General features: G+C 39.6%; 1 protein-coding gene across 1 annotated transcript in view; it reads right to left on the bottom strand.

Annotated features, from left to right (window-relative positions):
- Positions 1–17,942, bottom strand: part of LOC140185756 (inositol polyphosphate-5-phosphatase A-like) — a 481,074-nt gene that overhangs the window by 96,941 nt on the left and 366,191 nt on the right. The window contains exon 9 of the mRNA XM_072239377.1: positions 8,646–8,730. Within this exon, the coding sequence (XP_072095478.1) occupies positions 8,646–8,730 (85 nt within the window). The remainder of the gene's footprint in view (positions 1–8,645; positions 8,731–17,942) is intronic.

Consider the following 17,942-nt stretch of genomic DNA (forward strand, 5'->3'; position numbering starts at 1 on the left):
AGGAACAGATGAAGAGCAAACAGTCGAGACTTTCCCTTCAGGACCAGTAGCCTTTGATTCAGCACAAGAGGAAAGAGGGAAAACAGACAACCAAAGGAGATAGTTGGAAAAGTGGATAAGCAGAATTTCAGTCTTGAGTCAGCACCAGACCATATTGGTAAATAATACAGGAGTAGTGAAATGGTAAAAAAAAAGCACTGCAGAGCAAGTATCAGGCAAGTTAATGCAGAGTCTCTGAGAAAATCACTTGTTCAGAATAGCTGCAGCACACAGACTACAAAGGGCCAATTGAGAGCAACATGTCAGTTTAAAGTGATGCTACCATGCAAGATCCATCTAATGGCCCATGAAGAAGGTGGCCCCAAGATTCCACAACTATCAGTCAAATTTAAGAGGTTTACTCTGGTTGCATGTAAATAAACAAGGAATTATTGTATGCATCAGCGGAACAGCTTGCACCATTTTTACTATATGTTCCTGAAGATCTGGGAAGTATAAGCACTGCCGATCACTACTTTACAAACATTCCCACTCCTATACAAATTTTACACATGCCCTCCAGATAATTCTCCATGTGACTTTAAACCAAAACACAGAAAACTTTGAGGAATTTTTTTTTGCCAGTGTTCATACAACCCTCCCACGCTCATGATGAAATTTCCTTTTTTTATGACTGGATTGTCCTGCTTTTCCCTTTTGTTCCCAGTATAAGATATGGCTTCTTTCAAGGCAGCATTCTCTCCTCCTGACTTTGTAAATGAATTGTATCCCCATTCTAACCTCCCCTATAATGGGCATAAACAGCAGAGGTAACAATGCGCTCTTAGAATAAACACAGCTGTGATGGCTGTGATTACGTGAATAATGAGCTTGAAATCTGCATTATCTCAGTAGTGACAAAGAAGCACCAATTACAAGTACTGCAGTGGCTCCAGCAATTGGTGCTGATTAGGTGCTCAGGGCAACGAGGCAATGAAGTGATATTTGCTCTTCAGTTTTTTAATGGAGCAAGGAAACAATAGAGGCAAAGCCAGGCCTTTAAAAACCTTGCACCGATTTGCTCAGAAGTAATAAATAATTTGTAATAAAGTCAGCTTGAGGAGCATGAAAAGAACCATTTGCTTATCTGGGGCCCAGACATCCATGTGGTCTCTGCCAGACACCTGCCTAACAGGAGTTCCCAATCTGCCAAGATTATCCCAAGAGTCGCGAGTTAAAGATTGATCTTCAGCAACATGAAAATATAATAGGACAATAAAAATGTTTTCTTTTTCTTTAAACTTGATTTTTAAGTCAAGGAACTGTCAATGGAAAGAACATGCCCATTTGACCAATGGTTGAGAATTACCTTGGCAAATAACAAAGAGTGTGCACATTCCATGTGCTGGAAAACTGGGAACTGCACAACAGCGAATCTACTGTGTGCCTACAGAGCCGGGTGACGATGGACCAGGTGGGATTAAGGTTATAGTAGTGGTGGAGGATAAATGGGAAGGATGGTGGCGGTGGGGGCACAGATGTGGAGGATGAAAGCGTTAGGGGATAGATGGGAAAGATGAGATGGTGAGGGTACTTGGGGAGGGTGACAGCCCTTTCCTCTGCTGTGGTGAAATTCATCAAGCAATTAGATAGATTCTAAGTCCAAAGTGTGGTGGGAGGTCACAAAAGGGACCTATCCAAGAGAGGTTAGGACTTCATGCATCATTAAGAAAGAGCGGTCATCACTAGACTCGAAGGAGACTGACTGTAAGAATTGTTCTATCACCAAGAGAACCTACTTGAAGTTGTCTCCCAAGGTCATATTTGACAGTAATGGACCTGCTATGGTAGGTATCTTTTTAGAAATGATGAAGCAGACCATACACGTGCTGTGAGGTATGTGCATGTATGGGCAGTGCGGCACACAGGCCACATGTGCATGGATGAGAATCACACGATGGCATCCAGACACAAGTTGCCCATCACTGGACACAACTGCCCATGTGTTAGCACACCATGAAATATCGGAAAGAAACATATGGACTTCACAATCTGCACTTTAAGTTTACAACTTTTTTTTTTAACCGAACACTTCTTCATGGATATTTATTTGCACAATGCTCCTCTTTACTGAGCTACAGAAAAGAATATTTAGGCCTTTTGCTCTTCCACTCATATTGAAAATCCTGGCACCAAAATAATCTTCCCAGAATCTGCATCAAAAATACTATAGATATTCTCTGTCAATATTGCCTTACTGTGGTTTAAGTCTGAGTGGGGCTAAAGTTTCAAGCCATAACAATGATTTAATAGGACATTGAATTATGGCATGTCAAAACACACTTTACAATGCATATTACAAAGACATAGTAAAATTACAGTAATTAGGATGGCATTTTGAAACATCTTTAATAGATGATCAAACAACATGTAATTATCTACGTGAGGTGCTGCTTCAAGAGGCAATCTCCATCATCAAAGATCCCCCACTATCCAGACCACGTCACCCTCTCGCAGCATGATTGGGCAGCAGGTAAAGATGCCTGAAGTTTCTCACCACCAGCCTCGAGAACAGCTACTTCCCTTCGATCTTCTGGTTCTTGAATCATCTGGCACAACTTTAATCACCACTTCAAACAACACTATGGCCACTTTAATTACTTCAGACTACAATGGATGTTTTTCTTGGTTCTAATTGTGTTCTTCTTTGTAAAAAATTGTGTATATTTTATGTTTAATTAACGTTTTTCTTCTGGACTGTATGCTGCTCATCTGATACTATGTGCCTGTGATGTTGTAGCGAGTAATTCTTTCATTACACATGTGCATAAGACAATAAACTTGAACCCGACTTTGACTTTTAATGTAGGCAGTGGAATCAGGGATACAGTTGTCAGTCCAGATCAAATGATTGTTATCAGTTTATCTATCTCTCTTATTAAGTAGGATGACCTGATACAGGCAGAGGTACAATATGTTTTTAAATGGGTATAAACAAATTTCAGTTGTGGGCAATGAGCTCTCCTGAGCTGTTGTCCTGACCCCTGCACAATAATCCAATTTGCTCGAAGTAAAAAAGGAAAGGAAAATGTATAAGTAAAGATAATTTAAGCAGGCCCATCTGAGCATTGATTGACAGTGCAAATCAACATACAGCGATCCCAAAAATAGATTTATCTCCCAGATCACCACAAAGTAAAAGAAGTGAGCTCTTCCACTGCAGGATCCTTGGAAAAAGGGAAGTCCTGTGATTGCAAACATGTGAACAAGTCCTGTGAAGTCTTCAAACATCAGTAGTCTTCCTCTAGCAGATACCTATGTTTATTAACACCAGTCTGCAGATTTATTGTCTTGCTTCAGTGCATCTCAGTGGGTAACAGAACTGAAGATATTTAGTTGCTAAGTGTGAGAGACACTTTGGCCATATTGTAATCTAGACAAGCATTTGCAACTATTCCCAAATGTTGTGGACCAGCATTGATTTCAGTTAGGATATCTTTCACATTTGTCTCTGATACTTAGTGGCATTCAATGCAGAGCCTATACCATCAAAATCCTGTAGGCCAACATCAAGATATGAATTAGCCAAACAAACTCTACAGTTACAAGAGATGTTGACCTGAATCTGGTTACCTGTGGTGACTCACTCACATCCTGATACCCCAAGTCTTCCCACCATCTACAAAACACAAGTCTAGAGTGTAACGAAATATTTTCTATTCCAAGGATGTGAAACTCCTACAGCATTCAAGAAACTCAGGCCAAAGTCACTCACTTTATGGACACCCCACACATCACTGCACAAATTCATTTCTCCCCCGCCCCCCCACTGGTGAACTAGGGCTGCTTTATATACCATCTGCAAAAAACACTCACCTCAGTTATTCAGGGAGCATTTCCCAAACCCCTAAATCCACAGCTCTTTGTAATCTCACGACCTCTTAAAGAAGGCAAGGACAAAGGCAGCAGGTAGACAGGAACATCACACTTGCAGGCCTCTTTCCAAGTTGGATTTGACCCAGGTTTGGAAATATATCACTAGATCTTCATCATCTCTCCGTTTAAATTCTGAAACTCCCAACCAATAGCATAGTGCAAGAAACCTCCACCAGAACTGTGGTAGTTCAAGTAATTTTCTTCTGTGCACCTTCTTAAGGGCAATCAGGATGGACTATAAATACTGGCCCTGGTGGCAATACCCATATTTAGAAAATAAATAAATAAATAAGAAAAAAATCATTACAACTGTAGTATGTGTGTGTATGTGAAGTGATTTTTCTGTGGTAATGGTGTAAACAGAGATTCCAGAATCAATACTTCTCTTAGAAATTCAGTGAGGAAGAATGAAATTGTTTGGAGGAAGTAATCTCATCGAATTCATTGTGGCACATTACAGGAAAAAGTAGATTTAAGGCTGCTGCAAGTTTAAAGTGGCTGAAAATTTGAAACAGCCTTGAACTGCTACAAAACCCCACAGGGTAAATAAACTATTGGTCAACCTGAGATCAAATTTGAACTAAGCCTATAAGTAACGCACTCAACAGGAGTTCAATTAACTTCAACCTATAAATGCTTATAAACTCACACCCAGTTAGTAGCGATCATTTCTATCTATAATATGAACATGATTCAATCTGTTTCCAAAATTCAGTTCCACTAACGCGCCATCACCACAAACAAATTTTTCAATAGTTTTTTTTAAACACTTGTCTTATAAGTAGATGGGTGGGGGGATATGTCTCTACCAAAGGAGGTGTAAAGCATTCCTTCCCTCCGCTAGCCTGATCACCTTTGTGCAATGTGTAACACCTGCTTAGCTGCCACCACCCCGAAATCAGGGTCACGTGAAGCCACGGGCACAGGCGGTGATGGTCGTATGAGCAGCTGGTACATATCACAAGTTCTGGTTTTGCGACCACTGATGCCAGGCAGACAATCTCTGAAGAGTATTGTTAATGGCTTGGGTCACCTATCTTGTAAAGACACTGCCCAGAAGAAGGTGATGACAAACCACTTCTGTAGAAAAATTTGTCAAGAACATTCATGGTTATAGAAAGACCATGATTGCCCACGTCATACGACATGGCACATAATGAGGGAACCTTTAAGAAGCAGAAATCAGAATCCCTGGGTTTATTTGCATAAATAATATTCTTGTCTTAATTCTCAGATTCTTATCATCAAAATAAAAATACTTTTATGGCAAGAATAGTTTGTACTTCATTTTGCAATGCCTTTTTAACATATTAAGTAACTGTTCAGTTCTCAAGCATTTCAGCATTCCTATATGTTCTTAACCAACAGACCTCAGGTAGTCAGTATGCACAAGCACTCCTCCCTCGCCACCATCCTCAACACGAGTGCACCCCAGGACTGTGTGCTGAGCTCATTGCTGTACACTCTACTCACACTTGACTGCACAGCCAGACACCCAAGTAATTACATTGTCAAGTTCGCCAGTGACACAACAGTGGAGATGAGATAGGAGGTGAAAGAGCTCAAGGCCTGGTGTCAGGCAAATATCCTCTTCTTCAGTGTCAACAATACAAAGGAGATGGTTATCGACTTCAGAAGAGCTTGGATCACTTGCGCCCCTCTGTACATTGGTGGCTCAGAAGTGGAAACTGCAAGCAACTTCAAACCCCTGGAGGTGCACATCTCATACAACCTCTTACACTCTCAGAACACATCATATACAATCAGATAAACACACCAATACCTCAGCTTTCTGAGAAGACTGAGGATACCTGGAGAATGCACATCTATTCTCACCTCATTCCACAGATGAGCAGTAGAGAGCATCCTAACAAGCAACATCACTGCATGGTATGGAAACTGCACTGTGGCGGCCAGGAAGGCCCTAGCACCAGCCTACCCACCATCAAAGATTTATATACAGAAAGATGCTGGAAAAGAGCCAGTAACATCACGAAGGATACCACCCACCCTACTAATAGACTGCTTGTCCTACTCATATGAAAAAGTAGGCAACGTTGCATTCATACCATGACCACCAGACTCAAAAACAGTTATTTTTCCTGAGCAGTAAGTTGATCAGCACGACCAGCCAATAATCCACCCTCTGTGCCCCAATTACCACTGCTTTATCATTTCCTTTCAGTGTTAAAGAGCGATTTTTGGGTTTAGCACATTTACATTTAGCAAATGACTTCAGCCACCAATCTTCAAATGCGAATATAAATTGTAATTTAATTTAAAATGCAGCTCTGAACAATTGGTTCCTAGAAGCTTTAAATCACAGTCCAGACAATGGTGATTAAAATTCATTTATATGTCTGTGGTGTGGGTGTGAATTGGGAGGTGTGACATCTGTGTGTAGTTTCAAAGAAAGCATTGTGGATACAGTGTAAATATGGAATTGTCCTGTGATGTTTAGCTCTTAAAATATTGAGCCTAACTTTGGGCCAGCCAGATGTTTGCACCAAAAATGTCTCAATCTGATGCTGCTTTGTTGAATAAAGAGGCTGCTTTAACTCTACCAGTACTTTTCTCCGGTGACTTCATTCACGCAACAACATTATGGACAGACACTCCTATGCCTAGCAATACTTTATGGACATACAATTAATCTATGTTTATAAGATACAAGGGGTGATTGATAAGTTCGTGGCCTAAGGTAGGAGGAGTCAATTTTAGAAAACCTAGCACCTTCATTTTTCAACATAGCCCCCTTCTACATGTACACACTTAGTCCAGCGGTCGTGGAGCATACGGATCCCTTCTTTGTTGAAGTGGTCCACAGCAGGGATGATTGATAAGTTCGTGGCCTAAGGTAGAAGGAGATGAGTTATACAGCTCTCATTACATGCACGTGCAGTTCAACTCTTTGAGTGAAAATGCAGAAAGTTTGAAGTTAATAACTCATCTCCTTCTACCTTAGACCACAAACTTATCAATCACCCCTGCTATGGACCGCTTTCTGGAGGTCCAAGACGCCAACTTCTACAAAGGAGGGATCCGTATGCTCCACGACCGCTGGACTAAGTGTGTAAATGTAGGAAAAATAAATGTGCTAGGTTTTCTAAAAAAATTGACTCCTTCTAACTTAGGCCACGAACGTATCAATCACCCCTCATATGTAGTTATATTTATTGTGTTTTTATTATAATCATGTTTTTTTTTATCTTATTGTGTTTATTGTGCTGCATTAGAGCAGAGTAATAATTATTTCATTCTGTTTTATACTTGTGCACTGGAAATTACATTAAACAATCTTGAACTTGAATTAGAATTGAATGTCTAGGTTATCTTGCTCCTAGCTTTCATGTGGACTAAATAAAACCCATGAATCTGAAGCATTTAGTTTTTTGTTACATAAAAAGTGAATGAAAAAAATTTGCTGGTGAACACAGCAGGCCAGGCAGCATCTCTAGGAAGAGGTACCGTCGACGTTTCGGGCCGAGACTCTTCATCAGGACTGGCCCGTCACGGCCCGAAACGTCGACTGTACCTCTTCCTAGAGATGCTGCCTGGCCTGCTACATTCACCAGCAACTTTTATGTGTGTTGCTTGAAATTCCAGCATCTGCAGATTTCCTCGTGTTTGCAATGAAAAAATTTGATTGGATAACTTTGGTTGGATAACTTTGGTGAATATTTGTAACTTAGTAATACAATTTGATGAGTTTCATCCACTCCCTGGTGAAAAGAAATTCTTCTAGCCTAAGTTATTTCACTGCATGCAAATGCTACCAAAATATTACACTTCTTTCTACTGTAATGTTTGCCAGTAAGTAAAATTATACCTTCTCTGTTTTCCTCTTTTTGTTCTAAGGTTCTTTTTTACCAATATTTTTCTTGCATTTATTTTCATATTCATTAAGATTGTCTGTGTATTATACGGTCCACTGCATAGATATCACCATGTTCAACTCCCCAGGTGATGTTATTCAGTAGATTACAAATCAGAACATTACTGGTCAGGGATAGTAAGCATACTATTTTCCCATTTGTTATGAAACAAAAATAGTGACATTTCACTTTAAAAAGTTAATATATACAGACGTTCCACCTTCCCCCATTCCTCAATACCCCTGTACAACCACCTGGGTGATGGAAATCTGCCTTTACAGAATTCACAAATCACTGGCAGAAAATACTGAGATATGGAATAAAGTTGCTCACTTGGAATTTATGTGGAAAATCTAAATGAATAAACACAACTTTTTTTTCAACTTACATTGCTCAACGCATGCACAAATAACGTATCTTGACATTACAGAAAATTGCAATACAAACCACTTTTTAGGACTGCAACTCCCCCTCCAGCCAGAACATGGGGCAGCTTGTAACTGTATTAATAATATCAGGGCGAGAGGACAGTACATTTACATATAGGGGGTAAGTGCTGCATATGCTGATATAAATGATTTCAATGATATTTGCATACAGTGGCTTACTGAATTTCATCACCTTCCCCTACTTTTTTTTATTTGATTTTTTGTAAATTGCAAAATTATATTGTAACATCAATATTAGCAACAGTTTGGTTTTCTTGAAAATGACAAAGAACTTGCATTTGTGAAGCAACTTTATAGCAGCAAAATCATTCCAATTCTTGAGTGTGTTGTTAAACCAGATGTTAAAAGCAAGTACTTACTGGAAGAGAAATAAAGCACAGTAAAACATGTGCACTGCAGCACCTACCTCTATAACACCTTTACAATCCAATCTGAAGTTAAAATCACCAAACAGGAAATGTGGCACCTTCTCATATCGTTGGTCGGTGATCCTAGGGTAAAAACAGGGAAATTCATGTTCCATTTTCCATATCATTTCAGCTCAATTTCATTTGTTTCGAATAATTTAAGGTATAAACGCCATCGAGTGGCTTCCTGCCAAAAAGTGCAGAACCAGGGAGTTTTTCCTTAAATATGAACTTTGGATAAAACAAAATTCAATATTAAAGTAAGTTTGGAGCAGATCTTCAGCTGCCTGGAGACTGTGGGCTACTTGTGCTTGCTCCCTCATGTGTGGGCTTGTGGACAATCTTCTGCTGGATCCCCATATCACAGTACATCAGTTGTTTCAATACAAGAATTATGTCAGAGAGCACAGCTGGCTGCACTGCTGGAGAGGTTTTGACAGCCGGTGAGGTCCAGTCTTCAAAACTCATCAAATCTGCTGATTTGCAATAAAAATTTTAAAAGTATTAAATTTTTACTGGAAGTTAAAAGACTAAAAACCGCACACTGACACCTTAAAACAATTAAAACATCAAAGTAAATTAAATAAAATACTCCATAAACTTTTCTCCTGGCAGCAGATTCTTCCTTATTCATGGAAAGAGGTTATTGTAACTTAACCGGGGTTTGGACTGATCAGTGGACAGATTTGGTTGAGGGCTAATTTGGAGTTTTTTGTGCAGTTCTGGTCACCTACCTACAAGAAAAATATCAATGTTTGAAATAGTAAAGAGAAAATTTTCAAGGATGTTAGAAACATAGAAAACCTACAGCACAATACAGGCCCTTCGGCCCACAAAGCTGTGCCGAACATGTTCTTACCTTAGAACTACCTAGGCTTACCCATAGCTCTCTATTTTTCCAAGCTCCACATACCCATCCAGGAGTCTCTTGAAAGACCCTATCATTTCCACCTTCACCGCCGCCGCCGGCTGCCCATTCCACGCACTCACCACTCTCTGCGTTAAAAACTTACCCCTGACATCTCCTCTGTACCTACTTTCAAGCACCTTAAAACTATGCCCTCTCATGTTAGCCATTTCAGCCCTAAGAAAAAGCCTCTGACTATCCACACGATCAATGCTTCTCATTATCTTGTAACACCACTATCAGGTCACCTCTCATCTTCCGTCGCTCCAAGGAGAAAAGGCCGAGTTCACTCAACCTATTTTCATAAGACATGCTCCCCAATCCAGGCAACATCCTTGTAAATCTCCTCTGCACCCTTTCTATGGTTTCCACATCCTTCCTGTAGTGAGGCAACCAGAATTGAGCACAGTACTCCAAGAGGGGTACGACCAGGGTCCTATATAGCTGCAACATTACCTCTCGGCTCTTAAATTCAATCCCACGATTGATGAAAGCCAATGCGCCGTATGCCTTCTTGACCACAGAGTCAACTTGCATAGCAGCGTTGAGTGTCCTATGGACTCGGACCCCAAGATCCCTCTGATCCTCCACACTGCCAAGAGTATTGCCAGTAATGCTATATTCTGCCACCATATTTGACCTACCAAAATGAACCACCTCACAATTATCTGGATTGAACTCCAACTGCCATTTCTCAGCCCAGTTTTGCATCCTATTGATGTCCCGCTGTCATCTCTGACAGCCCAGAGCAGGGTAAAGAGCCAGAGAAATCACCTCTGACAATGACCTGCTATTCTTCTGAGTTTAGAGAAATGAGGAAGCATGCAGTTTTTTGAGGGTTAGGGTTAGGGTTGAGGGCGGTGTTGGTGTGGGCTGGACTTCCACTGATGAAAGAGAGAAAATAGCTATAAGTAGAGTCTGGTCATTTAAAACAAGATGTATAAGAAATTCTTCACACAGAGAATAATAAATCTCAGAAATTCTCCATTTCAGAGATATGTGCAGCTTACATCATTCGATATATTTAAAGATAATAAAGTTTTGAAAGGTGAAGAAATTGATTGCTAAGGGGAATTACAGCCTGCACTAGACTGGCCATCATTGTATAGAATGACTGGGATGTCTTACTGGGGCGAGTAACCTACTCTGCTGAGACTTTAGGGCCTGAATTATAGGGATACATTGAATAGGTTAGAACTGTATTCACTGGAGTGTAGGAGACTAAGGGGAGATTTGATAGAGGGGTATAGATAGAGTAAATGCAACTAGGCTCTTTCCACTGAGATTGAGTGAGACTAGAAATGGAGGTCATGGGTTAAGTGTGAAAGATGAAATGTTTAGGGGAAACCTGAGGGGGAACTTCTTTACTCAGAGGGTGATCAGAGGGCAGAATGAGTTGCTAGCAGGAGTGGTGGATGCAGATTTGATTTCAGTATTTAAGAGAAATATGCATAAGTACATGGATAGGAGGGGTTTGGAGGGCTACGATCCCAATGCAGGTTGATGGGACTAGGCAGAAAAATATTTCAACATGAACGAGATGGGCCAAAGGTCTGTTTCTGTGCTACAGTGTTCTATGATTCTGTTTCCTGGCATGAGAGCTGGTAAGCCATGGAAATTCACTGCCTCATTGGACTTCATGAGGAGTCCACTGACACAGCACAGCCAATTTAAACCCCGTGCTGGACAGTGTGCCATAATATGTGGTAAGTCAAGGCATAAGTTGTGGCATCAGAGCAGAGGATTTGCCTCTTACATTGCCACCAGCTTCCTATTACTTAACATCATAATGTATACTCCAAAGCACATAACCAAAGTCTATCACATTAATACCAAAATGCCCAATGACTTGGTCAATTTTTAAATAGGTATTTGAAATGAGAAATTTGAAGAGACAGTAAGCTTAGAGAGAAAATTCCAGTGTAAAGCATTACTTGTTGACAACAATAAAGTACCAATAGAGTGGCTACTAAGTTCAATGTTCAAAGTAAATTTATTATCTAAGTACTATATATGTTACCATATACAACCCTGAGATTTATTTTCTTGTGGGCATTTACAGTAAATACAAAAAAAACCAAATATAATAATAAATAAATAACCAGTAAGTACTAAGAACAGGAGATAAAGAGTCATTGGAAGTACTTCTATAGGTTGTGGGAACAGTTCAGTGTTGGGGTGAATGAAGTTGAGTGAAATTATCCTCTCTGGTTCAAGAACCTGATGGTTGAGGGGTGATAACTGTTCTTGAACCTGGTGGTGTGGGTCCTGAGGCTCCTGTACTTCCCTCCTGATGGCAATAGTGAAATAACACCAAGGAAATCAAAGTTGCTGACGAATAAATTTGTTGATGACTGCGAGTTTAGTTACAAAGAAGAGCTGTAATGCTATGGAAACTGAGGGGAAGAATACAGAGTGATTTGAAAATATGGATAAACATTTTAAATAATGCATTACTTAAATGGGAGCTGTTGTAAGTCTGCAAGATCAGTGCTGTTAGATGAAACAGCATATTTTGAATGACAATATGCTGACAGATTATACCAAGATACATTTGTTAGGAATGCATTGAGTCATGTCTTCAGTGAATGAAGAGTTATCAATGACATTGTCAGCAGCAGATTTGCTGAAGCAAGGGCAGACTTGGGTAACGTTATTTGAGTGAAGGCAGCCGGACATAGTACTGGCAAGGCCAAATGATCTGAACATCACCTTGGCAGTAAATATAACACCAATATTTTAAATAGAACCACACTCTACATTTCAGGAACAACTTCTTCCCCTCTGCCATTAGGTTTCATGAACATTACCTCATTATTTTCTCACTTTTTATCCAATTTATTTTTAATATATTTCTTATTGTAACTTATCGTAATTTCTTATGTGTGGCACTGTACTGCTGCTGTAAAGCCACAAATATCATGACATATGTCAGTGATAACAACATATTTTGATTCTGATTCAGCCTAGTTGAATTATAATCAAGCAGGCTCTCTGACATTGTCCGGCATTATAGGCTGTCCCAAAGTTATGTATGTCTGACTTATGGAGGTCTCTACATATGAAGAAACTCCCACTATTCTCCTACATTCAAAAGTCTATGTACAAACGGTACATACAAACATACATTCCTATAAATAGCAGAACTATTTTCTGCTCTCTATCTCATCTTCTAGTAATTAATTTTTTTATCAGTCTTATATGGGTGTTTTGATGCCATTCATTGCAATACTGTGGATGTACAGTTACCATATTGAGCAATTTCTGCATATTTTCCAACTCGTGCATAAAATTTGACTTACAAAGATCTTTAAAAATTGAACCTGTTTGTTACCTCGGTACAGCTGTAACTGTATAGCAGTTTGCTTTCTTTACAGGTAATACAAAATGTTAAAACAAAACTACTGATTCACAGTGATCAAATAATTCAAAATAGCTTTTAAAAATTTTACAACACTCTTCACTTTTCCCAGTGCCTTGTCTATATTTTGAAGCAATGATGCTCACTCTTATTCTTTTTGCTGCTGTACTTAAAACTGAGGAGATGAATAGAGATCATATACAAGATATACTATTTTGAACTAGGTTCCTCACTTCTACCCTACTGCCCATATAATATAAACACGAGGCATTCTGCAGATGCTGGAAATCCAAAGCAACACACACAAAATGCTGGAGGAACTCAGCAGGTCAGGCAGCATCTAAGGAAATGGAGAAACAGTTGCCGTTTCCGACTGAGACCCTTCTTCAGGACTGAAAAGAAAGAGGGAAGACGCCAGAATAAAAGGGCAGGGAGAGGGAAAGGAGGCTAGCCAGAAGATGATCAGTGAAGCCACATGGGTGGGAAAAGTCAATGGCAGGAGAAAAAGGTATCTGACAGGACAGGAGAGTGGACCATATGAGAACAGATAGGGGGTGGGGTGGGGACCCAGGTGTAAGTGATAGGCAGGTGAGAAGAGGCAAAAGGCCAGAGTGGGGAATAGAAGAAGAGGGGAGCGGGAGGGAATTTTTTTTTTAAACGGAAGGAGAAATTGATATTCTTGCCATCAGGTCTGTATATTATTTACCCTCTGCCACCCTGAGGGGATTCGTGCCTTTTCAATTCTTTCGAGCACATTGTTGTTTCTTCAGAATCCTAAAAGTCGCACCAGTTTTCTTTTAACATGTTTCAGGTTCCCCTTGAATCTGTAGAACAGGGTTCCACTTGGCCTCTCCAGTGACACTGAATGAAGTTTAAGGCTAGGGACCAGCACTAGTCTGGTGTCAAGCCTCTTCTTCTTCACCCAGGCTCCAGGATACAATCACCATCATAACATTGCTTCACTGAGCACTATGATTGCTGGAAGGTGACACCAACCTCTTGAAATCCAGAGTAAAAATCACCAGTATAAAAATAACATCATACTCTTCAACACAATCACTGACACTAGCACACTTTGTATTTCGACAAAAGATGTCTGACAATTGTGAACTTCTTAAGTTAGTCATGAATACACTATAGCTATATTTAATGTGATACTGATCTTTATTAAAAATCTCATAATTTTGTAATTTTGTTTGTTTTTAGAGACCTCCCTGCATCTGGTTTGGCACATCGGGCAGCAATCTTGCCATTTCTTTAGCTTTTGTCAGTTTTACCAGGCTGAGTTGCTGGCTCCACGCTCAATCCAGCACGGATAGAAAGAGTTCAAGGAGTCGGCCGGATTCGAACCCAGGACATTTTGTTCTGAAGTCCAACACAGATACCACTACACCATGAGCACAGACTTCGTTAGTTTTCAATTTTACCTTGTATGACTACTTGTACATTTCATCAAAAAAATTGCAATTTTACAAATCAAAAATGTATATGCAACAACAACTTTGATTTTATGGAGCTTTTATGCATCTGAGTGTGGGAGTCAGAATTGGGTAAGTACACAGTTCCCTGTTTGATATAACATAGTTACCTGCCTGATGTAAGGGGAAAAATGACAATTTAAGTTTTAAACAGAAATTAAAACATTTCAAAAACAGGACATTATTCTAAGAACGTCTCTTCTGATTGATACAGATAAAACACTTTGAAATTTAGGGCTGGCTTTTCTAAAAGGGATAAAACCGAAGGCATTCAAAGAGATTTCTTCCTGAATCAACTGTCAAAGGACAGATGGTGCTACCGGAATAATGGAAGAGCTTAGAGACTTACGTTTTCCTCTCAATTCAGTGCTGCCAATAAACCATAAGCTTTTGAAAAGTCAAAAAACAGGACAAAAAACACAAAAGTAGCCATGTCAGACACTGCAGCGGTAAAACGACTGAGCGCAAAATCCTCTGATTTGCTATAACATTTCGTAGCCATTCTGTAAGAAGGATCAGTTGCCTTTTCAGTTAATTGCCATGCCTAATACGATAGCCTGTATCATTCAATTGTTCTAAGTCAAGGTATCAGCTGCAGGTCAGAAGGTAACATTTTGTTTACAAGATTATTTCCTGAAGTACTTATCTGGCATTCCCTGTGAAAGTTGACTTTGCTTTTTGTAGAGGAAGAATTGGGAATAGAAAATTATCCACAGTGGCTGGAGTTGAATGACTTTAGGTGGGAGGTCTGAAAGCTGCCTGCCATGACACCCAGCAGGATGCCTTATTAGCTGCGTCATCACAGTTCATTCAAGCAAACCATAACAGTGTCACCAACATTCCCACACAAAGACAAAGTTCTTCACACAGTCTATAAACATGCTTCTCCTGGCCAATTCATCCCAGGCTGACATCAGTGAAAAGATTTTAAAAATAAGCTCCATCAAACAGACTGAATGAGGTGCCGATTCTTCAAGCCTGCTAAGAAGAGATGTTCTGGGGGTCAACACATAATTTATCACTGCTGAGAAGAGTTTATTCTTCCAGTTTTCCTGCTTGGTAATGATTTTAGGCAAATTGGTATCTGCCATAACAGATTTTTGAAATGCAATATGAAGCTGTTAGAAAAGTGGGTTTTGTCGAACTGTCACTAATTTTTATTAAGCACTTACACTGTAGAATGTTCAAACAAAAGGGAAATTTACATACATTCCATATGAAATGGAAGTCTCTGTGACCTCCCAAAGCACAGAATCCAGAACAGAAGTCACTAGGAGCAATGCAAACTAGCGCTAAAGGTCACAGGAAGGTTAGTGAACACAGTGGAGAAGGACAGATACAGTCAAAAGTAGCTTCAGCTCTGCCAATTACCCTGGTGGTAAGAATTTTTTTATTTTGGCCATCAAGTTAAATATACAAAAAGGTTGCAATAATTCTGAAACAGTGGCAGCCAAACCACTTAGTACTTATCTGTGCTATTGTTCTGCACCATAATTCACACAATTGAATGTTGAAATCTAGGAGTCAGTGAAGTACTTTATTAAGCAGATATTTTCCAGTCCCATGGTACTTGGGTGAGATAAGTTACTGCTCTGCCTATGGAGTAATTCAGTGATATCTAATTTAGTTGCCTGAATTTAGGAGGCAAAGTGCCTTCCTCCCTGAGTCAAAGCATCAGCCAGGCTCAGGGAAATCCTTCTGGCTCGCATGCTTTTTGGTCTCAGAAGGTAGGGACAGTCTCCTGTGCCTGATGGAAATTAACATTGGGCTGTGTTTGAGGCTGGAGGACGAGTATGACAGGTTTCTGGAGAAGCAATAGGAAATATCAGGAACACTTATTAAAATTATTTTCATCAGGCATATTGGTCAAATTACTGAAAGAGCAAATGTGTACATGCCATTAAAAATCCTGTCATATCGGTTCTGTAAGTAAAAGTGGATCTAAATTACTGGGGTGAATACAAGCAAGAATTGTGATGAAATTTGGTCTTTGTTCTATTCTGAGGGTTTTTGGTGGTAGAGGAGCAGATCATTTCTGCCTTAGACCTTTGGAAACAGAGGGCAGAATGAGGCATATGACTGGGTGAAGCCACATGTACATTCTACGCTCCCCCAACTATCCCTGCCATGCCAAGTTCTTTTCTTGCTGTCCATAACAGACGACAATTACATAAAGTGGGTATTGTATAAAGTACTTCGAGCTGGCAGAAATGGGGCCTGTCACAAGTTGATTACAAAATCATCTGAAACATTATGTGACTGGTTTTGGGAAAATTAGGTTTTTGGAAAGGAAGTTCTTTAATTCACTGAATTGTAAGCCCTTCCCTCACAGATAATCTAGTGCTTTATTAAAATATGTTTCCCCCTAGAAGTTAGATGAGGTTACATGTATAAATGTCAACTGCTGACAAGTCCTGTTACTCCATTTTTTCAGTGGCAGAGTACGATGATGGATGTTTGGCGCTCAACTGTTCTGAGGTAAGAACTTACTGTTAGTAATCACAGCATTCTGATGACATTCCTCTGTAACTATTTCAAATAGGTTAATACATCCATTGATGGAGCAGACAGAAAGATGTCAGAGGAATGTGTCACATATTCATCTATTATTCTTGCCTACAGGAGCCACTAACATTTAATGTTTAATTCATTTCAGTCATCCACTATCTACTTCAGCCTCAGAGATCTATGCTGCTAGTTACTTCCTACAAGACATACCTCTCACCTGACAATATTCGCCAGTCACAACACATTCAGGAAAGAAACAAGCCACTTTGCTCAACAGATCCATGCCGGCTTTTACACCTACCACCTAGTCTCTAGCAATTAGAGCAACACACACAAAATGCTGGAGGAACTCAGCAGACCAGGCAGCATCCACAGAAAAGAGTAAACAGTCGATGTTTCAGGCCAAGACCCTTTATCAGGACTAGCAATTAGAAATGTGATGCCGAAAATTTTCTTCACTCGGTGGACTATGAATCTTTAGAAATCTCTTCTTTTTATCCAATCTCATGAATACTTTCTATGTCAAGCTTTCTCTTCAATTCATCAATACTTAATTTGTTGTGGTGAATTCCACATTTTTATCACTCTCTGAATAAAAAAACTATTCTCCCACATTCGCTTTTGGATTTATTAATACCCAATTTATATTTATAGCCTCTAGTTCTGATCGTCTCAGCAAATGGAAATATGTGACTATTCCTTCTAAAGTCTTTTAAATCTTCAATCAAGTCATCCCTCAGTCACTCTTCTTCTAATGAAAAATCACCTCTGCCTATTTGGGATTTTCCAGTAAAGACAGCCACTATTTTCTTATGGCACAGCGAATCTGGTCTTTTCTCCACCTTTTCATCATTTATACAGTTGTGCTAGAAACTTAGTGAACTCTTTAGAATTTTCTCTATTTCTGCATAAGTATGACCTAAAATGCAGTCATATCTTCAGATAAGTCCTAAAACTAGATAAAGAGAACCTAATCAAATAAATAACACAAAACATTTTACTTGTTCATTTATTTATTGAGAAAAATGATCCAGTATTACAT

This window comes from Mobula birostris, chromosome 21 (genome assembly GCF_030028105.1).
Source record: "Mobula birostris isolate sMobBir1 chromosome 21, sMobBir1.hap1, whole genome shotgun sequence".
NCBI classification, from domain to species: domain Eukaryota; kingdom Metazoa; phylum Chordata; class Chondrichthyes; order Myliobatiformes; family Myliobatidae; genus Mobula; species Mobula birostris.